Raw genomic sequence first — 21,941 nt, 5'->3', positions numbered from 1 at the left:
ACCATGTAATCAGGATCTCGCATAGTTGGTCATTTCATTGATTTTGGCATTAGAGCATCCACAATGGAGGCTAGCGGATAGGCTAGCCGATCGCGGACGCTAGCCGATCGCTGGTCCGCTAGCATCCACTGCGGCAATTTAGGCTAGCCGATCGGCAAGCTCTAGCCGATTCGCGGGCGCTAGCCGATCCGTCGGCCGATGCGCTAGCCGCCATAGTAGGCTCAATTTCGGCTAGCCAGTTGCATTTTTTTTAATGTATTTTTTTAATGTATTATTTTATGAATTTTTTTTATTTATTGCATTTTTAATGTATTTTTTATGATTTTTTTTAATTATGTAATTTTTTTAGGATGCACCTTTTTTTAATTTATATAAAATTATTGCATTTTTATTGCATTTTTTAATGTATTTTTTAATAAATTAGTGAGGAGTAGAGTAAGGCGGGGGCTCGTGTGTGGAAGCCCGTTTTTTTTTTTAATTATGTAACTTTTTTTTAATTAATGTACTTTTTTAAAAATGAAATTAATGAATTTTTCCGTATATGTGTCGTAAATTTAATTATGTATTTTGTGTTTAATTCTGTAAATTTAGTTGTTTTTTTAATAGTGCTGATGGTGTGGCTAGCCTATTGATTGTCCAGTTGTTTGTCCCGATAATATGGCAGGAGGAAGATGATATGATAGGAGAAGAAATATAGGCTAGCCTATGGCTAACCTATTTAAAAGGTTCTTGAGTGCAAATTCTCCACTTTTGTGAAAATTGTTCGTTTAAAAATTTTGTTTATTTTGATAAATAAATGGGTTTCCTATTTTTTATAAAACAAATATTTGCACAATGTAAAATTGGATTTTGAAAATTTGAAATTATATTGTCTATTTCAAAAATATACAGTGTTTCAATTCTTCTTCATATATTTACTATCATGCCTTTTCTCTCATTTAATCATTTTCCACTCAGAATTTTTTCCTACCTCACTTTGCACAGTTCTAAACTTCTAATCCATCCTACCCTATCTCACCGACACCACTTTAGCAAATTTGGTTCACTTTGCAATTCTTTACTAGTATTTTACTAATAAATAAATAATGTTTTCAATTTTTTGAATATTAAATAATTGCACATTTTCAAATTATCAAATATTATGAGATTTCAAATCATCAAAAATATAGTTATTAATATTTATTGTTAGTATGATATAATTTGGTGATCAATGAAGAGTGATGACATAGCTACTATCGTTTTCTCTATACTGTGATTTTTTCGACGTTAAAGCTATTTTTAACGTCAATTGTAATATAAATCTCTAGTTTTATTTTATATCACTCCTACCTTAATTAATTTTCTTTTATTATGACGAAATCAATGCAAATTGCTAAACACATCACGTTATAAACCCCTATCGTAAAGGAGAAGAGATTCAAATAAATAGAGAAAAAGGAAGAACGCAAAACAAGAATCCATCTCCATCCATTTTGTTGTTTTCACCTTTTTCCGCTTTGCTGACCTGGTACTCCCCTCATTTGCTAACCCCACTCACTCATTTTCAAAATCCCCACAAAAACAACCCAAGAATTTTTCAAAATCTCTCTCTCACAAAAATCCATTCTTTAAAGTCCCCAGCTTCCTTGTTTTATAAACAGTCACTTTTACCTTTCAACGAAAAACAGAGTCTTGGTCTTCTTTGTCACCGAAAAATTCGGCGGCCTGATTTTCTTGCGTTGCACTTCTTGGGTTTTTTTTTTTTTTTTTTTAATTTTCTTGGTGGTGCTTTGTTTCCGGTTTGCAGATTCTGAAAAAAGGGTTTGACTTTTTCAGAATTGCTATTTAGTTTCATCAAGATTTTCCACTGCCCTTTTTGGGATTTTGAGTGGTTTGATGATTTCTGGGGATTTTTGTCAGCTTGTTCCTTCTCTCATATGATTAGGGTTTTTGGTGAGTTATCATTGACCTTTTTGTACTTTTTTACCCCTTTTTTTTTGCTCTGTTTCCTGTTTATTGTGTTCTGCCTTTTACCTTATCATGTATAGTGTTTTTGAGTGTGAAAAGGGTGATTTTATGGCAGGTTGAAGCAAGTCTCTGAAAAATTGAGAGGATTGGATTCGGTTACAGAAGCAATTAAATTCAGGTAATATTGAAATGGACTCTTGCTCGTTTGATTTTGACGTTCTTGAAAATGTTTTATCATCTAGACTTTCATAAGACTTAACCCCTCTTCGATGGCAAAAGCTAGTTTTATAAATTAAATCAACCCGGCTGTTATAATCGGAAAATCTTAACGAGTAGTATGCGAAGATTTTCATCTGAATTTTTATTTTGGTTTTTTTATGCATATGAAAATTTCTGGACGTCAATCTGTTGAATTGACCTGTTGTATAGAACTCGTCTTCGATTAAAATTTAGTGAAGTCGTAAAGGGGTCAGTTGTCTTGCACATCTGGAGTTTTGAAGTAATTCTAGTTAAGATCTGGAACAAGTAGTAATAATTTTATGTTGTTAATTTTGTAGTTTATGGATTTAATGACAATTTTTTGTTTACAAATTGTTGTGCTCTGTTATTGATGAACTCTCGTAAAACATAATGTATGTCGTCTCATGTTAAACAGATTGTATGTATAGTATGATATTTCTCTCGCTCACACTGATGTGTTCATTTCCTCTTAGCTGAAATTCTCCTGATAATGTCAAGAATACCCCTTATGATATGTAGTCAATTGCATTCTCCTAATCTATCTGTACCTATAGCCTTTCTGTAAAAAGAACATATCTTTCATAGAATTGCTTGCTTCTTATACCGGTTCCATCTTGAGGATTCATGATTATATGACTCTTGATGGAATAGATTGTGGTCTAGCTTTGGATTTGATTAAGGAAAAAAGGCGTCCATTAAGAAACCGTAGAGCCTTTTGGACCCATGGTTTCTGTATTGCAGTCTCTATATTATCGACTTGGACCCATGGTTTCTGTCTACAAAACAGGTGACTTAGAACTTGGTGCTTATTGCACTACTACTTTCAGATGATATTTTTGGTATCTAGCTCTTTTTTTACATCTTGTAGTGAATCTCTTACATCTCTCTTATGTAATATATTCATCTTTTTAGCTGGTTCAAATAGGATTGAAACCCTATTATGATCCTTCCTCATGTAGGTCTATTTCTTGATTCGCAATAGGACTAACTCATGTTAAGAATCTGGCATTAAGCACTGATGTATTTTGCTGGAAGCAACCTTCTCTTGACATACTCTTTTACTTGGAAAAAATATATTCTATTTCTGCATTATTGTGTTCCATTGTCATTTTGATTCTCATTATTTTCTTTCTTTTGCCCTTCAGACTTAAAAATAAAATTGAGGCATTATGGTGGCGAAAGATTATCAGAAGAGCAAAGGATCAAATAAAGCTGAGGTCGGAGAAATAGACACCAGTGCACCATTTCAATCCGTCAAAGATGCTGTCAACTTATTCGGTGAAGGTGCTTTTTCAGGCGAAAGGCCTGCCATCAGGAAGCCAAAGGCACAATCTGCAGAAGTATGTTTATCCTAATTTCTGATCTCTTCTTTGTTACTCTCAATCGTTACTTTGTGTTGGTGTTTCTTCTTTGTGTGCTTGGTTTTGCTATTACTAGTTTAGTTCAAGATGAATATGATTTTAATTGTTATTAAATGGTTTCTTGTTTTGGCATTCTTAGCAGTATCTGGAGATATAATAGTCTTCGTTCTTGTTCATATGTGCCAAAGGACTTCAGAAATTTCTTTGTTATATATGCAATGTGAGATCATATTGTCACAGGGACCGTTTCAATACGTCACAAATAATTACGAAAGGCAACTTCCTTGAAGTCATGATAATATATTTGGTTGGGAGGCTAGGTTATTTAATTAGCAGAAGTATTGACGTGTGCACTCGCCATTTTATGTGGCATACTACTGATGCTGCCTCTTCCTTTGCTGGTGTTTCTTCTTGCAGCGAGTTTTTGTAAAAGAGACGCAGCTCCACCTGGCCCAAAAGGAGTTAAATAAGTTGAAGGAACAGTTGAAAAATGCCGAGGCTACTAAAGTTGATGCTCTTTCAGAGCTTGAAAAGGCCAAACAGACTGTTGAGGATTTGAGCCAGAGGCTAAGAGTCATTAATGAATCCAAAGATTCAGCAATTAAATCTACAGAAGCGGCTAAGCGTCAGGCAAACCAACTTGCTGAAGCCAACAACAATGTTTTGGAAGGAGTAAATGGACATTCAAACGGTGATGTTGAAACTGACAAAGCGCAGTATTTGAATGCTGTTGCTGAACTTAATGCTGCTAAACAGGAATTAAGGAAAATTCGTCAGGAATATGATGCGTCTTTAGAAGAAAAGGAGAGAGCGGCAAAGCAAGCTGCTGTAGCTGATACTGCTGCCAAAGCAAACATGGAGAGAGTTGGTGAACTGTCTGCGGAAATCGCTAGTGTGCATGAGTCGATTCAGCAAGTAAAGTTGGCTCACATGCAAGCAAAGGAAGACGAAACAAAAATCTGTGCTGATAAGGAGAAACAGAAGCAATTATATAAAGATAGAATTGAAGATTCAGTGAAGAGACTGGCTGCTTTGAAAAAAGATGTAGATCCCGAAGTCGCAAGAAATCTGGAGTCCGAGTTGAATGGAACCTTGTCTGAGATTGAATCTCTACGGAAGGAGATGGAGAATACAAGGGTGTCTGATCTTGGTTCTGTCAAGGCTGTTACTGTGGAGTTGATTGGTGCGAAGGAATCGTTAAATAAAGTAGCAGAAGAGGAGAGCTCACTAAGAAGCTTAGTTGAGACTCTTAAGGTTGAGCTGGAAAACATTAAAAAGGTTCATGCTGAATTAAAGGAGCAGGAAGCAGAAACGGAATCTTTGGCAGGTAATCTACACGTCCAGCTCCGGAAAGCCAAGTCTGAGCTTGAAGAAGGACTTGCTGAAGAAGCCAAAATCAGAGGTGCATCTGATGAACTGGTTGCTTCGATTCATCAGCTAACTACAGAGAATGAGGCTGCTAAGATCGAAGCTCAAGAGATGAAACAAAAGGCTGAAGAGCTCAGCAAAGAAGCAGAAGCCGCAAGAATTGAACTGGAAGAAGCAGAAAATAAGCTAGAGATTGCGATGAAAGAAGCTGAGGAAGCAAAGGCAGCTGAGGTCAAAGCCCTTGATCAGATTAAGATGCTTTCCGAGAAAACAGATGCTGCGCGTGCCTCCACGTCCGAGCCTGGCGCCCAGATCACTTTGTCGAGAGACGAGTTTGAGTCGCTGAGCCGGAAGGTTGAGGAATCTGAAAAACTGTCGGATATGAAAGTTGCAGCTGCCATGGCTCAGGTGGAAGCCGTGCAGGCCAGTGAGCACGAGGCCCTGCAGAGATTGGAGGCGACCCGGAAAGAGATAGAAGACATGAAAGCTGCAACACAAGAGGCGCTGAAGAAGGCAGAGATGGCTGAGGCAGCGAGGAAGGCAGTTGAAGGGGAGCTCAGAAGATGGAGGGAACGGGAGCAGAAGAAGGCTGAAGAAGCAGCAGCACGAATTCTTGCAGAGACAGAGAAGTCCTTGGAATCATCTCCCAGTAACTACCAAATCCAAAAGCCGAGGGCTCAAGTGAAAGAAAAAGCAAGGGAAACGAAGAGGCTGGAGAAGGCAAAGACGTCTGTATCAAAGAAGGCACTGATGCCTAGCCTTTCATATGTTTTCCAGAAAAAGAAAAACAAGGTCGAGGGCGGGTCGCCTTCGTTCTTGCCTGGTGAGAGACCGGTTTGGTGAGTGCTACTGTGAGTTTCTTGTGCAGAATAATGTGCTATATGCCTTGTAAATTTGAGGCTAATGTTTTGAATGCTGGACAAGATTAGGTGACTGTTCTGGTAATTTGGTTTTATTTGTTAAATTGTGCTTTTTTTTGGTGTACTGAGAATGTAAATGGCTGCTGGTCATAAATATTGTATAATAACTGGGGTTTTTGTTTAGTGCATGCATCTTCGTGAGACCGCTCTCTGCAAGACAACAAGCCAATATGAATAAAATCAAACCAACAATCGAAATTTAATCAAGTATTGCCAATTTTTTTTTAATTCTTTTCATTATAAATAGAGGTTAAAATAGGGCTTTTCATATTGTGGGAGAATGTGAGAACTATGTTCTTCTTCCGTCTCACTTTACCAGTTCCATTAACTTTTCTGCCTTTTTTTTTTATAAAAATAATAAAAAATAATTAAAGAGGAGAAATAGTAAATTAAGAGAAGAATTTTATCTACATTATTGTCTCTCTTACTTTACCATTTCTCCACTTTAACTATTTTTTATCATTTTTACAAAAAGAGGGCAGAAAAGTCAATTGGACTGCTAAAGCGGGACGGAGGGAGTATCTCTTTTGGTGGATGAATATTCATAAATCAAATTTTAGCAATTTCTCACCAATTTATCGTTAAATTTTATTATTATAAATAAATGTCCAAGTGCAACGTTTTAATTTTATATCAACTTTTTTATTGAACTTTGTATTTTCACAAATTTAAAATTTGAATAATAAATTACATTCGTTTAAAAAAAATTCTCAATTCTCCCTTTATATAAAAGACCCCAATTTTCATCTCCTTCTCACAGCACACTCGAACTACGGCTCTACAACGCGCCGCCTCCTTCAACCCCAATTTACATACCTTTTCTCATTAGGTTTGATTGTAATTCGATTTCTGGAAGTTCCTATTTCGCGAATATTTAGACCAATTTGCGTTTTTGCCGGCTCACAATTGTGAGTTGTGAGCCTTTTCTTATCAAGTTCGAGCTTGGTGTCAACGACCTCAAACTCGAATACCATTTAATTGAATATCACTGTTCCATACAAAGCAGTAGCAGAAAACACAGAAAGAGTTTTGAAAGCCATGCCGTCAATGGCCTCCAACAACGCTGATCACACTGCCACAATCAATCATCCCAATGGCTCTAAACCGGACTTTATGGCCAGGTTCTCTTACATTCTGCACCATACGAATAGTTTCCACAATTTTGTTTGCTTACAAGTTAATTATTTCAGGAGGCAACAAATCGAGAAGCACAGGAAAGCTCTGCCGATTGCTGCGGGTAAGTGTTTATTTTGTAGTTATGGCGACTCGTTTGTTGTAGAGTGCCTTGGCGCAAATTTCTCATTAGCTTATGTTTGATATTTCGTTGGTTTCACAATTCTGTTCTTTTCCTATAATAAAGGAATTTGCTTCTAATTTTTGGTATTGCGCAGTCGAAAAGAGGCTAGTGGAGGAGGTTCGGAATAACGATGTTCTAATTATTGTTGGGGAAACTGGCAGTGGGAAGACAACACGTAAGTTTCTATTTTTTCAGTTGTGAAGCATAATTGTAGATTGCACATTTGCTTGATCTTGCATCCAAAATTACTCTTTTTGTGTAAGTAATAAGGAGTATTAGGGTTGCTAGTGTGTGTCGATGCTAGATAGACCTAGATGGAGCTATCCGTTGAATTTTACTAAAGGAACAAGAGAGTTGATATTTGTTTCCGACTAAGAAACTTTTGACAAATAATTTACTCCATTAGTACCAATGCCCAAAATTTGGTGAAATGAGTATGTCATTAGCTGGCCTTGTAGTCTCTCCTTTATGGATTTATGTTTGATTTAGCATGGAACGATTTGTATTGGCTACTACCATTTGTGGATTTGCAATTTTGCATGCATCATTCCTTTAGTTTGTCCAAAATGCTAGATGTTGCTGATTGTTTGTGTGAAACATATGGTCTTTATTTAGCTTTCAACTAAAAGACTCTGTGCTGGTTTTCTTTTGCTTGTGTTAACTATGACCTTTCCAGTAAAAGATTGTTTCGTCACTTCATGTATGGTGTTGACTGTTGAGCAACCTAAAGAGATGATCCTTTTCAATATAGTACATTTTTTTCCTGCAGTGACATTATGCCCTTCTTGTGCTTAGAATCATGATCTATAGGACTTCCTGTATCTTGACTTGTTTCAGTTTACTCTATCATGCTCTCATCTGCACAACTTTACTTATCAACCTTAATTTTGGCAGAGTTACCGCAGTATCTATTTAATGGAGGGTTTTGCCGCAATGGTGGAGTAATTGGGGTAACTCAACCCAGACGCGTTGCTGCTGTTACAGTTGCTAAAAGGGTTGCTGAGGAATGTGGAGTAACATTAGGACAAAAGGTTGGATATGCCATTAGATTTGATGATACCACTTCTGCTTCAACAAGGATAAAATACATGACAGATGGCTTGTTACTCAGGTAAAAGAAACATCCATGTTTCCTGTTTGCCACACATTACACATTTTTCCATACAAAATCACAGATTTGTTTTTTCGTACATGTGAAATCACGTGCCTCTGCTCTCCACAATGACATTTGATTCATGCTTGGAGCTACAAATTACTGGATGTACATCCCTCAGCAAACTAACTGGTTTTGTTTTAATGACATCTACAGGGAAGCATTACTGGATCCATATCTCTCTAAATATTCAGTTATTGTTGTGGATGAGGCTCATGAGAGAACAGTTCACACTGATGTATTACTTGGTCTATTGAAGACCGTTCAAAAAACAAGGTCACAGGGTGTTAGTAAGACCGTTCATAATCAACCTATAGAAGCTGAGAATGGCATAAAGTTGGAAAAAGAGAACGTGGTTGAATCCACCAGCATTCTGAAGCCTAATCAAGGCAAAAATTTATCCCCATTGAAGTTAATTATTATGTCTGCCAGTCTGGATGCAAAAATCTTTTCCGATTATTTTGGTGGTGCTAGGGCTGTGCATGTCCAAGGCCGACAATATCCTGTTGATGTACTGTACACTCATCAACCAGAGACTGATTACGTAGATGCAACATTGATTACTATTTTTCAGGTCAATGCAGCATTTCTTCATATTTAAAAAAAAATTAGATTTCTTCTTTTTTATTGATTGCATGAATCACTTATAACCTTTTTGGCTGGCACCTTTCTAATCCCATGTCTAAGACAAGCTTGTAAATTCTAAAGTTGCTGGTACATTGTTATTCAGCAGTTCCTTTAATCTGGAACCATGAAGTTTTGGAAAGGAAGGCCCGCACAGAAGCCTGAATATTAAAGCTTAACCATCTTTCTTACATCCATGGAGTATTATAATTAGTTTTGTGTGTTTTTTTTTAAAAAAACAGTGCAAGTTGTGAAATATTGAAATTCATATAAAAAATTGCATTGCAGTGCATCTGCCTGCTAAACATAATCCTGCTGCTACTTCCTTTTCTCATATTTGAGGATATATACTTCCTTTCTTTCCAGTAAGAACATATTTTGTTTGTATTTTATCCTAGCTTTTAAGGTCCTATCTCATGCTATGCTGTCTGAATCAACTTTGAATGAATAAATAATGAACTTTGAGAGGCTCCACTTATTTTGGTGTGGTCTTACTGGTTGGTCCTAGCTGATGTGTCTGTAGACTGTAACTCACTTCACTTTGACCTTCCAGATACATCTAGAGGAAGGACCAGGTGATATACTTGTGTTCTTGACTGGACAAGAGGAGATTGAATCTATTGAAAGGCTCATCCAGGAGCGCCTTCCAAAGTTGCCTGAGAGCAAATGCAAGCTTCTGGTTATTCCGATATTTGCATCTCTTCCGTCAGAGAAACAAATGAAAGTTTTCATGCCTCCACCTAATGGTTACCGCAAGGTTGTTCCTATTTCCTTCTCTAAATGAGTTTCATTGACTGGACAGCAGATGCATCAGCCTATGTGGATATTGTAATCTAAATTTAAGTGATATATTCTCCTTGGATAATCCTTTAGAACCGATAACCAATTTAGTGAAAATAAAATAGCTCAGATGTTCTTTTTTTTTCTGAAGTGCTTCAGTTCTTCCCTAATAGCTGCCTGCTAGTTTGTCATGAATAGCATTTCAACTCTGCAATAATTCATTCTCCAACACAGGGAGCTAGTGAGGTCGAAATATCTGACTGTAAATTGTTTGTTTCTGTGTGATTTTCAGGTAATATTAGCTACTAATATTGCTGAGACATCAGTAACGATACCTGGCATCAGGTATGTCATTGACCCCGGAATGGTCAAAGTACGCACATATGATGCTTCTACTGGGATTGAGCCATTGATCATTGTTAAAACCTCAAAAGCTCAAGCACTTCAGCGGAGGTAATGTGATTGAATTGCTCTCAACTCTATCTCCACTGGAACAAATTTAACTCAATAAAATTCACATTAGTCATGTTTCTCTTCTTCTTTTCTTGAGCTGTCATGATGGGTTATAATGTTTCCTTTTTCTCATTTCCACTGCTGACTTTTCTATACAGTGTATCTTTGAGTCAAATTTTGAAGGGTGGGCCAGTTATATATTAAGATATGGTCTTATGTTGATTAAAAATCTCTGATGATTTCGTAACCTGCATGCTCGTCTAAAATAGATCCTTGGAATTGTATGCGGGAGCTCAACTATACTGGCTAATACACGGTCAATCCTTTCTAAACCTGAGCCTGTTGGCTACACGAACACTGTAATACGTTACTTTACTTTGAAGTGTCCAAGGTGTTCATTTTTTTTTTGTTGAGTTTAAGAAAAGTAGCAAACATTGGGAAAAGGGCATTGTCGGTTTGTCTTCCCATTTTCTAGATAAAGGCACTGGGGCAGTTCTTGTTTAAGATATCTACACTAAGTGAGAAAATATTACATTTTGACTGCAGTGGTCGTGCTGGCCGAGAAGGACCTGGAAAATGCTACCGCCTTTATCCGGAGAATGAATTTTACAAACTGAAAGCTTCTACAACACCTGAAATTAAAAGATGCAACCTTGCAAATGTAATTTTGCAGCTTAAAGCTCTAGGTGTTGATGATATTCTTGGTTTCGACTTCATTGAAGAACCAGACAGGTGATTACAGCAAGCCCCCAACAACCCCCTCTCTTATGAAGCTTTGAAACTGTCGATGCGGGGTGTGCTATTATGTCTTTCTTATTGTTTCCCTCAAGCAGCTTTATCAATTTACGTTCTACTGTGTTTACTGATGCAGGATGGCCATCGTCAAGTCAATGGAGCTGTTAATCTTGTTAGGTGCTCTTGCGGAAGGAAGTAAATTGTCTGATCCAGTTGGTCATCAAATGGCCAGGCTTCCACTGGATCCTATTTATTCTAAGGCTCTTGTTGTTGCCAATCAATTTAACTGCTTGGAAGAAATGTTAATAATTGTTGCATTGCTCTCAGTCGAATCCATATATTATGCTCCCCGTGAAAAGTTGGAAGAGGTATAGCTCCTGCGTCATTTCTGTTCTTATAGGTGTTCTTTCAAGATGACAATGTAGTCACCTGATGGAAAAGTAGCAAGAACAGATAACCAAACCTTGTTTTCTGATGCAGTCACGAACTGCCTTGAGAAGCTTTTCAAGTTTAGAGGGCGATCATTTGACGTTACTAAAGATATATCGTGCTTCTGATGAGTTTTTGGAGAAGAGCAAGCTGGTAGGCAGTCCTGACAAGGCTGAAAAGAAACTCAGAAAATGGTGCAAGCAGAACTTCATCAACAGCCGCTCTTTAAAACACGCCCGTGATATTCATATGTCAGTTAAGCTAACTTGATCTTTTACTAACCTAGTTTTGATTTTCTCTAGATGCATTTCTACAGAAAATGGACCTAATTTAAAATTTCTCTAGATGCATATCTCAGACTTGATTTTCTGTTATATTTGTAGTCAAATACGAAGGAATGTGGAGCAAATGGGTTTTTCTGTCACTTCATGTGGGGATGACACTCTTCAAATGCGCAGATGCCTAGCTGCTTCGTTTTTCCTAAATGCAGCTTTGAAGCAGCCTGACGGTACTTACAGGTATTTGTTCGAGTTGATTGCTCTCTCTCCCTCTCTAAGTCTTTATCTCTCATGGTTCTCTAAGTGTGAGTTTGATTTCATGAAAATGGCAGGGCTTTGTCTTGTGGTCTGGCAGTGCAGATTCATCCTTCGTCTGTATTATTCCGGATGAAGCCTGAATGCATAATCTTCAATGAATTAGTCCGGACTAATCAGAACTATGTCCGGAATGTTTCTACCATAGACTACTTGTGGTTACCCGAGCTGGCTCCTCAAGTCTATGCCTTACCAGAATAGTTCTCCCAGTGAAACTCTCTGGTGCGGCAGCACCCGGTCTCTGCACACTACTGGCACGTTGAAATGAAGGGAATTCTTAGAAGCACAACATCACACAGCATAAATGGGAGGCGAAGGCCGCCCCTTTACTCAGTAACTCAACGCAAACACAATAGTTGCAGCTAAAGTTGAATCATGTCAACCATCACCAGTAAGCATATATATGTCTTGGTGTTCTCTAGCTGGTTACCGGCGGCTGAATTCACCCTGCCCAGATGCAAAAAACCTCGACTATTTGTTGTAAGAACATGTTTTTGATATGACATTGGGTAAATATCTTTGTACGTTTAACCACAACTAGGGCCATTGTTTGTTCTCTTATAATAATTGAAATTCGAAGGTTGCTCTTTCTGTTTATGTTGTATCAATGTGTTAGCTTATTTTGATTCGATAAAGCTAAACATGACTGTAATCGGAAATTGGATGCTTGATCACTACATAATCAATTGATTCACACAAATATAACTAATCATAGCTCCCATATTTGGGTTGTTTGACTGAATTAATGTGTACAATAAAATCAAACATTGATAAAATGAGCATCAAATCGATTGAAAACGAAATCCCAAATCTATAACTAACACCCCATGATAGAAAAATTTAGTTCACATTTTGATTCCTTTAATGTATTTTGGTGTCGATAACCCTCGAGTCAAATACATGGCATACATATCCTTCAAAGAAGAACAGTATTTTCAAGGATATTCAGTAGCTGGGGCAAACACTTAAATCTAATGCCAAATACTATTTTAGAAGATTTGACCATGTGCTCATCAAATGTCACAGCTCTTATACAATGATAATGAAATGATGAAAACCTGAATTAAATACAGAAATCACAAATGATGAAAAACAAAAAGATTGTGTTTGTTTGTCAGAGCTGCCTTGGACGATCATCTACTGCACAACAAGCTGGAAACCCAACCTGAGGAGCTGTTAAATCACGCTATAGCAAGGCAGCCATGGTTCATCGGCCAGATGTGGTTACCTGTCTCCTTGATCTACGAGCGATCATGAATGCTTCACGAAGCCACCAGTTTATGTACCTGTCATTTGTTCAGTAGGAATACGTTTTTATATATCATAAAGAAAATATACCCAAAAATTTCAAGAATCAAGCATTTAAACTAAAAATGATGGGGTGCGCCAGGCCAATGCAATAGTGCAACACAAAGGCGACGCATGAAAACCCAAGTAGCAAGCTACTTTGATGGGTCTTCCCCCTCAAAAAATAAATTTAATATCGTGTGAACCGATGGTCCACATATCAGATATTAAACTGATAAGAACAGATACTACACTTGATCTTAGCCAAAAGGCCGAGAAAGGTATGAGTGTTCCATAGACTGACCCATGAGTTTATACCACATGGTCTGCTCAACCTTTCTTTATACATTCGATGTGGGAATAAAATTTCAATAAAGATACCACAAAATCAGATTAGAGCACTCACAATGCTCTCCCTAAAAACTCCCTTATTTCTCCCTAACTCCTGCCACATCAGCGCCACATCAGCACCAAAATTTATCCCCAATTTTTAGCCAACTTTTAGCCAACTGCTCCAATGGTTTCTCCCTTATTTCTCCCTTATTTCTCCCTAACTCAACATTTCATTTTTACATCATCATTTTTAATATTGTTTAATTTTCCCTACAAATGTGTTTAATAAATAGATTTATAATGAACAATTCATCGTTGTATTAATCATTGGAAAATATAATACAACGAGAAAAAAAAAACTACAAATAAAAACCATAAAAAACAAAGATTTAAAAAAAACTACAAATAAAAATCATAAAAAATAAAGATTTAAAAAAAACTACAAATAAAAACCATAAAAACAAAGATTTAAAAAACAAAGATTTAAAAAAAAAAAAAACATTATCGCCGATTTATCGCCGAATCGCGCCCACAGCGGCGATAATCGGCGATTTTTCGCCGGATTTAACGCCGACCCATTGGGAGTGCTCTTAGCCCATCTTAAATACATATATTCATCTACAAGAAGAACAACAAGCACAAGGTTGTTTCATATCCTGCATCGGTGCAGCACAAACATTTTCAAGGAACATATATCAACTCCAACAACCCCCAAACTTCTTTTCCACACAAACTCACAACTGTTAGCAAGCAAATATCATACCTCACATAACTATCATACTTATTAGCTGCTGCATCAATAAATCAAAAACAAAAAAGATTTGAGTCTGTCAGACAGCTGACCAATCATCCTAACTGGACCGGAGTCAAGCCAAGAACGATCATCTACTGCACCACGAGCCAGAAACCTGACCTGGGACGCTGTTAATCACGCTCTAGCCGGGCAGCCACGGTTCATCCACCGTGATGTGGAAATCAAGGATACAGAGGTACGAGCCTATAGAACAGATCCTGTTCAAGTAAGGTCGTGACAGCTTCACCAAGCCATCACTTTATATACTTGTTGTTTAATCTTTAAGAATTCGATGTGGGATTAGAAATATTATTGAAGTGGAAAGCTACCTACAACCACATAACACATTTCATATATCTCTCTCTACCCGGGCCCAACAAGACTTGTCCGAAATTGAGTGAATTCTAATTTTTGTTTCAAAATTTTATTGTGTATATTAGTCTCAAACTGAAATACCACTTAATTACTTATGTGTTAGAAATTTAATATCTCTAGTTTTCAAGCCCAAATGGCTAAATGGGTTAGCCCAAATTCCAAAATTTAAAGTTAATGGTAATTACAGTGTATTAGAAATTTAGAAATAGTGAGAAATTTATAAATTTGACTAAATGTTGTGTTACTTTTAATAGTAACTAGGGTGAACATTATCTTGAATTATAGTACATAATAAGACAATCAAAATTAATCTTTACGTAAGTGTTAAAAACAAAAGAAAATAAATTAGTTACTACAAGTCTTTGGTTGATTTCTCTTTTGATAACTTCCCATGGGTTATTAGATTAATCCTTTTTTTGAAATTTTTACATTCTCTATTGCCATATGGGCAAAGATTCATCCGGAAAAAAGATATGTTAATTATAGAGATGTAAATTGACATACTTATAATATCATATGTTTGCAGATACAAATATTTCCATATTAAATGGCCACAATTTGCAGATACAGATACTCATGTATGGCTATAGCTTATACGTGAAGGGAAAGAGTAAATCAAGAAAAGTAATATGAATGAAATCTATGTATGAGTTTGATGTTAGAAAAGATTAATCAAACAAGCTTCAAGAGCTGCACCTTGAATAGGGCTCCTTGGCATGAGACAGAAGGCTTCGACGAGGACCAAACTGCATCAAAATAGCAAGGAAAGGTTAAACGATGACCTGCATTAACATCGAAGAAACACACACATCTTGATGAATCATAGTAGTTATTTTTTGGAAAAAAAAGACCTCTTCAGGAATCGGTTGTAGAGCTTCGCTAGTATATCCGACTGAAGAAGGTATTAAAGCTCGTCGTTTTCCTGAGATATATATGCCAATACAATTGAGGCATAAAAACCAATTTATAATCTGAATATCAACCAACCTCCAACTTCTATTTCACTCAAAACCACCTCCTTCAAAAGGAAAAACCAAAATAGTTTTGTGCTAAAATGTGTATCACCAAAATTACAATTTACAGGTATTAGGAGACATTTTGTACATCAAGTAGTAGTTGTTAGACAATCTACTTTTATGAATGCATTAAGGTTATTCAATAGATATGTCAAAGCACTTATTCTTTGCTAAAACACAAGTGTTAGTTGTATTATTACCCCACTAGAAAGCTTGTATTATTACCCCACTAGAAAGCTTCAGTGTCCAAGATACTTCAAAACTGGGACCTTAAACTTGACATAGAATATTGAAACTAAAATTGGTGGGGTGCGCCTGGCCAATGCAATAGTGCAACACAAAGGCGACGCATGAAAACCCAAGTAGCAAGCTACTTTGATGGGTCTTCCCCCTCAAAAAATAAATTTAATATCGCGTGAACCAATGGTCCACATATCAGATATTAAACTGATAAGAACAGATACTACACTTGATCTTAGCCAAAAGGCCGAGAAAGGTATGAGTTTTCCATAGACTGGCCCATGAATTTATTGTACATGGTCTGCTATTCCTTCCTTGTACATTTTCGATGTGGGATATAATTTCAATTACGATTCTTCAAAATCAGATTTGCCGAGTCATAAATGGATAGTCTCATGATAATTAGTCATAGCCTCCCCCCTCTAACTAAAATAATCCCACAACTTAATCCTAGATGGATAGTCTCATGATTATTAGTCATGACAATCGAACGCTTAAGTGAATTAAGTATCTCATATTATTTTCATGAACATAATTATCAATAGATGAAAAGACCTTATCTACTTTCAATATACATAACTCTCATGCTTATCAAATGCCACAACTCTTTTATAAATAAACATAGATAAAACAATGATTGGGATTTAATATCATATACACTACATATGTTTTCAGATATAAATATTAAAGTGCCACAATTTGCAGATACACAAACTCACATATGCCTACATGACAGGAAATAAGAGATGGGAAAGAGTAAATCCAGAAAAGGGAATATGAATGAAGAGAGCATCCAATGCATGTATGAGTTTGATCTGAGAAAGATTAATCAAAGAAGATTCAAGAGCTGCACCTCGAAAATTAAAGGCTCCTTCGCATGAGACACAAGGCTTCGACTAGGACCAAACTGCGACAAAATAACAAGGAAATATTACATGATGATCCTGCTACATTTACATCAAGGAAACACACACACACACATTGATGAATCATAGATTTTTTTACAAAAGGACCTCTTCAGGAATCGGTTGTAAAGCTTTGCTAGTATATCCCACTGAAGGAGGAATTAAAGCTCGTCGCTTTCCAGTATATCCCACCAAGGCATTTCTAATCTGAATCAAGCAACCTCCAACTTCCATTCCACTCAAAATAAAAATAACAGGATCAAATCAAAATAAAAGGAAGCTAACAGTGTGAAAAAAATGCAACATCTCCTATAATAGTGTTTCCTTCTCATCACAAAACTATGTAACAATGAATCTAACAGATAAGTGAAAGTCGTGACTACATCGCCAACTTTTCAGGTTGATTGGGTACTGTTCTTCAAGAATCAAGCGTATAACCAGCTTCTCTTCATTACATTTAGCTTATGACTCCAAAAGCAGCAATAAAAAACATAACTAAGAAAAAAAATGCATCTTAATTTCCCAAGTGAAAGTATCTGATATATTTGGATGGCCAGAATTATGAATAGAATCTCAGAACTAAAACTTGATATGGTTGTATTAACAACTTCAAATCATCATCTCTAGCCTACACTCATCAGATGCCGACTGAAGGAGGTATTAAAGCTCGTTGTTTTCCTCAAGTATATATGCCAATACAAGTTGAGGCATTCATTTTTTGTCTGTAAACCAAACACCAGTTTCAATCTGAATATCAACCTTTTATCATATGCGATTTCCACAAGTAAATAGAAATAACAGCAGTGTAAATAAAATACTACAACATTTCCTGTATAGATTGATTTCTTCTCCTCCACAAAAGTATCGAGTATACAAACCTGCTCATCACCCTGACGGAGTATATATGACTGGAGAACTTTCTCCACTGAACCGATTGACGGTGCCACAATGTGGAAAATAGATAAAAAGATATCACCATTAACTAACAAACAATGACAACAGATAAGTGAAAACAAAAGGATTCTGTAATTTAGCCTTATAAATACATCTGATGATACTGGACAAAATATCCATCTCACCTCACAGATAGATGCTGACCTTATTAACTTCTAATTCGATGTGGGACCGATTTGTGCTAAAAATTATATCACCAAAATTACAAGAGATCAATCGTGGATACAGAACTAATATACATAAGTTAAATAAAAACAAGAGGTTTAAAGGTCTGTCAGACAGCTGCCTGGCCATCCTGACTGTACCAGAGTCGAGCCAAGAACGATCAAGATACCTGACCCCGCGCTGTTAATCACGCTCTAGCCAGGCAGCCAAGACATGGTTTCCTGTCTCCTTATAAATATTTCCTGTCTCCTAATTAGAAATCAAGGATACAGAGGTACTAGCCTATAGAACAGATCCTGTTCAGGTAAATTTAAGATACAGGGTCATAGACAAGGACTTCAAGATACAGAGATACAAGTCTATAGAAATTAAGGTCGTAGAAGCTTTATGAAACCATCAATAAGTTTCTGTAATCTATTCTTTAAGAATTCAGAGTGGGGCACTAATGATCACAGTCTAGTGCAAAATATTTTGGAAGGATTTAGGTTGTATTAAGAATGGTTAGACCCGGGAATCATAAACGGAAGTAGGGGGTCTGAATATGAAACATTAGTCTGTCAAAATTTGATACACGAGCCCAATAAATTCCTGATGCCATAAAATTTGCTACAATATGCCCCAATAAATTCCTTAAAACAAATATTGAAACTAAAATTGGTGGGGTGTGCCTGGCCAATGCAATAGTGCAACGCAAAGGCGACACATGAAAACCCAAGTAGCAAGCTACTTTGATGGGTCTTCCCCCTCAAAAAATAAATTTAATATCGTGTGAGTCGATGACTCACATATCAGATATTAAACTGATAAGAACAGATACTACACTTGATCTTAGCCAAAAGGCCGAGAAAGGTATGAGTTTTCCATACACTGGCCCATGAATTTATATTACATGGTCTGCTCTTCCTTCCTCTATAGCACATTCAATGTGGGAATACAATTTCAAGAAGGATAGGTGATATATGTACCTTCACTTGGAAACTTCAGTGTCATGAATACTTCAAAATTGTAGCAGCCATAGTGTGTAAGAACCAACTAAAATACATACATGCATCTACAAGAGAAAACAAGCACAAGAAGCGTATATATACCTTAGAACATCTGGTTCTTTCATTTCCTGCATTGGTGCATCACAAATTAATTCCAACAACCCCCAAAATTGCTCTTCTTGGTACCTTAACTGCTACAATGGATGGATATCCAGCCTCCATGTCCATCTTCTTTTGCACAGAAACCAGCTTGTCTGCCCTCACACTGTATTCTTCAATATTTGGTATCTTAGTTACATTCAGAACATGACTCAAAAAGCATAGGGCCAAAAAGATATAGAGGTTATCACACTATTTAACCACGCTTTAGCCAGGCAGCCACTAGGAAGCCTCAAGTCCTGAATACTTCAAAACCGGAGAAGCCATAATAATGTGTAAGAACCAACTCAACATCCACCAGACGTGGTTTCCTGTCTCCTTAGAAATCAAGGATACAGAGGTACGAGCCTATAGAACAGATCCTGTTCAAGTAAGGTCGTGCTTGCTTCATGAAGCCATCAATTTATGTACCTGTCATTTATTCAATAGGAATTCGATGTGGGACACTAATAATCAAGGTTTTGTGCTAGAATTCGATTATCCAGTTAAACTTCGATGTGGGATAGCGATGCTCACATTTTTAATTGCGTTAACTAAGGGAATGTAGTTTTTAAGTGAGGATTAACCTGCTAAAGGTAAAGTCGGAGAGGAGTGGAAAGGGGAGACTAGATTGAACACGGGAGCTTACATCATTTGCTTCATTTCAGATAAAAATATTTTATTTTATCATATTATTGGGCAATTTTTTTGTTTTATTAATAAATTATTGTACTTCTGTTTTGCTTCTTGTTATGCTTTCAAACTTAAAATCATTATAGGGGACGAAATTAAGCATTTAACAAAATCATTAAACAACAAAAAACCTCACAATCTTATTTCTTTCTTTCTTTGTTTTGTTCGATTCCAATTTTTTTACACATAAGTGGTCTAAATAAATGTCAAGTAAATAATTTATGGAGTACTATGCGACATATTAATTGCTATTTGGAACAAAAAATTATAAAAATTGAGTGAACGTTTAATCTATTCAATGATAAAGATTAATACTCTTTGAAGTAAGTTGAGTAACCCATTTGATTTAAGTATTATAGTTTAGTACTAGTACTAAACTCTAATTTATGAGTATTCGTACAATTAGTGTAGTCTTGTGTCACAACTTACAAGTGCATTATTAGGCCCGCAAATTCGGGTACCCAAACCTGGAAATTTAGCTATGAACCTGAAATCTCAAAAAATATCACTCAGAGCGTCTCCAATGGCGGACGTCGCCGACGTCCGATCGGACGTCCGCCGTAGTGAAGAAGAAGGGCGCCCACGCCCGTCCCCAACGCCTGTCGGATGGGCTCGCCCGTCCGCCCCACGTCCTACCTGACGTGTCCGCCACTGTGGCGTGGGTAGGACGTCGAGGTCGGACGTCCGACCGAAAATTAATTTTTTATTTTTTAATTTTTAAAAAAAAAACTCTATAAATACGGCTCGTGTCGAAATTTTAATTCCGTAAATTTTAATTTTAATTGTGAATTTATTAATTTTATTGCGGGAAGTCCTAGTATAATGGGAAGTCCTAGTGAAATGGGAAGTCCTAGTGATGACGTGGCATGAATTTTGTGTGGGAAGTCCTAGTGGGAGGGGCGCCACCGGAGACGCTCTGATCCGACCCGCATCTGAATTCGGGTACCCTAATACCCGATGCAGGTATCCGAACCCAACTAATCGAGTACCCATAAACCCGAAATTATTATATTTAAAAATTTTCTATTTATATAAATTATATTGTGATGAGAATAGAAATTATTAAAAATAACACCGATATTACTATTTATTGAAATAAAGTCTAAACTTACGTTTTAATGCTTTAGCTTTCTCTAGATTATAATTCTATTACCATATATATATACTATAATAAACATTAGACAAATAGACACTGTTTAATTTTAAAATATGGAGTAAAATTTTTTTACAAGAATTAAAACTCAAAAGAGATTAAAATATATTTTTTAAGATTTTAAATAAACATGTAAATAAAATGGAGAAATCATAGCTATATATTGAAAAAATAACAAGTAAGAACATAAATAATGTAGTACATGAATAAAACACAACTCAAATGTAAAGAAGTGTTAAAGTCTAGATAATAGAACAATAAAATGTCAAACTAACCGTAAATCGGATTGCATTATACTAAAAGCATTCATAAATCTAAATGTGATTAAATAAATTTACCCTATGGATTGTAGGCTCTATACTAAATAAAAATATTTATCACAAATACATAATTAATTGAGTATTAGTCTAGTACCTTAATACGGTTTTTGGGTACCCTAAAACTGAAAATTCCTTATATTAACTACCCAAACCTATATCCGAACTCATAATTTCGGGTTTTGAGTACCCAAAACCTGCCGGGTATTGGGTTGGGATCGGGTATATCCGAAACCCGATAACTAAATCTGCACCCCTATGTAGCATCCACAGCGGTTCACAAAACCGTCTCTATCTCGTCTCGGAGAGACGAGACGGATAAGAGACGCCGCTGTGGGATGCATCCCGTCCCCATCCCGTCTCTATCTCGTCCCACGTCTCTTAGTGAAGGGGCTCCCGGCGAGACGAGACGCCACGCGCTTGGGCGACGTGGCGAGCTCCGGGCCGTGCGTGACGCCCACTCGCCGTCCCGCGAGTGGGCGTCGTTTATATCCGTTAAAATTGATTTTTTTTTTTTTTTTTTAAATCAGAAAAAATTCAAAAAAAAAATAAAAAATATATATAAAAAAAATTTCAAAAATTATACTAGCCGTTTATAGCCGTTTTTTACAAATTTTTAATTTTTTTAAAATTTTTTTTAAGCCCCAAATCACTTCTATAAATACCAAATCATTCCCACAAATTAT

General features: G+C 36.5%; 2 protein-coding genes, 1 long non-coding RNA gene, 4 other non-coding genes and 2 pseudogenes across 11 annotated transcripts; 2 read left to right on the top strand and 7 right to left on the bottom strand.

Moving 5' to 3' along the window:
• Window positions 1-1,538: 1,538 nt before the first annotated feature.
• Window positions 1,539-5,959, top strand: LOC125223765 (WEB family protein At5g55860). 3 transcript variants are annotated; one of them, XM_048127056.1, is made up of 5 exons: window positions 1,539-1,731; window positions 1,816-1,932; window positions 2,063-2,125; window positions 3,333-3,527; window positions 3,966-5,959. In XM_048127056.1, exons 4-5 carry the CDS (start codon window positions 3,357-3,359, stop codon window positions 5,757-5,759), a joined length of 1,965 nt encoding a protein of 654 aa, XP_047983013.1. In that variant the 5' UTR covers window positions 1,539-1,731; window positions 1,816-1,932; window positions 2,063-2,125; window positions 3,333-3,356; the 3' UTR covers window positions 5,760-5,959. The 3 variants fall into 3 exon arrangements, with proteins under 3 accessions (XP_047983013.1, XP_047983015.1, XP_047983012.1); XM_048127058.1 differs by adding an exon at window positions 2,839-2,974 and having other exon boundaries at window positions 1,539-1,932; XM_048127055.1 differs by having other exon boundaries at window positions 1,539-1,932.
• Window positions 5,960-6,586: 627 nt separating this feature from the next.
• Window positions 6,587-12,495, top strand: LOC125223764 (pre-mRNA-splicing factor ATP-dependent RNA helicase DEAH10). 3 transcript variants are annotated; one of them, XM_048127053.1, is made up of 13 exons: window positions 6,596-6,665; window positions 6,843-6,957; window positions 7,027-7,073; window positions 7,228-7,308; window positions 8,028-8,244; window positions 8,443-8,860; window positions 9,464-9,667; window positions 9,983-10,143; window positions 10,690-10,875; window positions 11,015-11,246; window positions 11,359-11,558; window positions 11,691-11,825; window positions 11,918-12,495. In XM_048127053.1, exons 2-13 carry the CDS (start codon window positions 6,875-6,877, stop codon window positions 12,099-12,101), a joined length of 2,148 nt encoding a protein of 715 aa, XP_047983010.1. In that variant the 5' UTR covers window positions 6,596-6,665; window positions 6,843-6,874; the 3' UTR covers window positions 12,102-12,495. The 3 variants fall into 3 exon arrangements, 2 of the variants coding, with proteins under 2 accessions (XP_047983010.1, XP_047983011.1); XR_007176772.1 differs by having other exon boundaries at window positions 6,587-6,957; window positions 11,359-11,562; window positions 11,918-12,002; XM_048127054.1 differs by lacking the exons at window positions 6,596-6,665; window positions 6,843-6,957; window positions 7,027-7,073 and having other exon boundaries at window positions 7,241-7,308; window positions 8,039-8,244.
• Window positions 12,496-12,728: 233 nt separating this feature from the next.
• Window positions 12,729-14,482, bottom strand: LOC125219269. Its single transcript, XR_007176101.1, has 2 exons — window positions 14,364-14,482; window positions 12,729-13,186 (listed from the first exon to the last, which is right to left on the bottom strand). It is a non-coding gene; the product is annotated as an uncharacterized LOC125219269 (long non-coding RNA).
• On the bottom strand, window positions 13,277-13,472 carry LOC125185827. The gene has a single exon (XR_007170316.1). It is a non-coding gene; the product is annotated as a U2 spliceosomal RNA (small nuclear RNA).
• On the bottom strand, window positions 14,346-14,549 carry LOC125185817 (annotated as a pseudogene).
• A 1,459-nt stretch (window positions 14,550-16,008) lies between these two features.
• On the bottom strand, window positions 16,009-16,204 carry LOC125185836. The gene has a single exon (XR_007170325.1). It is a non-coding gene; the product is annotated as a U2 spliceosomal RNA (small nuclear RNA).
• A 1,867-nt stretch (window positions 16,205-18,071) lies between these two features.
• Window positions 18,072-18,282, bottom strand: LOC125185819. Its single transcript, XR_007170312.1, has one exon. It is a non-coding gene; the product is annotated as a small nucleolar RNA U3 (small nucleolar RNA).
• A 343-nt stretch (window positions 18,283-18,625) lies between these two features.
• On the bottom strand, window positions 18,626-18,821 carry LOC125185830. The gene has a single exon (XR_007170319.1). It is a non-coding gene; the product is annotated as a U2 spliceosomal RNA (small nuclear RNA).
• A 562-nt stretch (window positions 18,822-19,383) lies between these two features.
• On the bottom strand, window positions 19,384-19,493 carry LOC125185820 (annotated as a pseudogene).
• Between the last annotated feature and the right edge of the window lie 2,448 nt (window positions 19,494-21,941).

The sequence above is a fragment of the Salvia hispanica genome, chromosome 4, assembly GCF_023119035.1.
Source record: "Salvia hispanica cultivar TCC Black 2014 chromosome 4, UniMelb_Shisp_WGS_1.0, whole genome shotgun sequence".
NCBI lineage: Eukaryota > Viridiplantae > Streptophyta > Magnoliopsida > Lamiales > Lamiaceae > Salvia > Salvia hispanica.
This window is presented reverse-complemented; position numbering and strand designations above follow the sequence as displayed.

Coding starts and splice junctions, on each gene's coding strand:
- LOC125223764 (XM_048127053.1), top strand. CDS start 6,875: ATGCCGTCAATGGCCTCCAACAACGCTGATCACACTGCCACAATCAAT. Junction 6,958..7,026: donor AAACCGGACTTTATGGCCAG/GTTCTCTTACAT, acceptor TAATTATTTCAG/GAGGCAACAAATCGAGAAGC. Junction 11,559..11,690: donor CACGCCCGTGATATTCATAT/GTCAGTTAAGCT, acceptor TTATATTTGTAG/TCAAATACGAAGGAATGTGG.
- LOC125223765 (XM_048127056.1), top strand. CDS start 3,357: ATGGTGGCGAAAGATTATCAGAAGAGCAAAGGATCAAATAAAGCTGAG. Junction 3,528..3,965: donor CAAAGGCACAATCTGCAGAA/GTATGTTTATCC, acceptor TTCTTCTTGCAG/CGAGTTTTTGTAAAAGAGAC.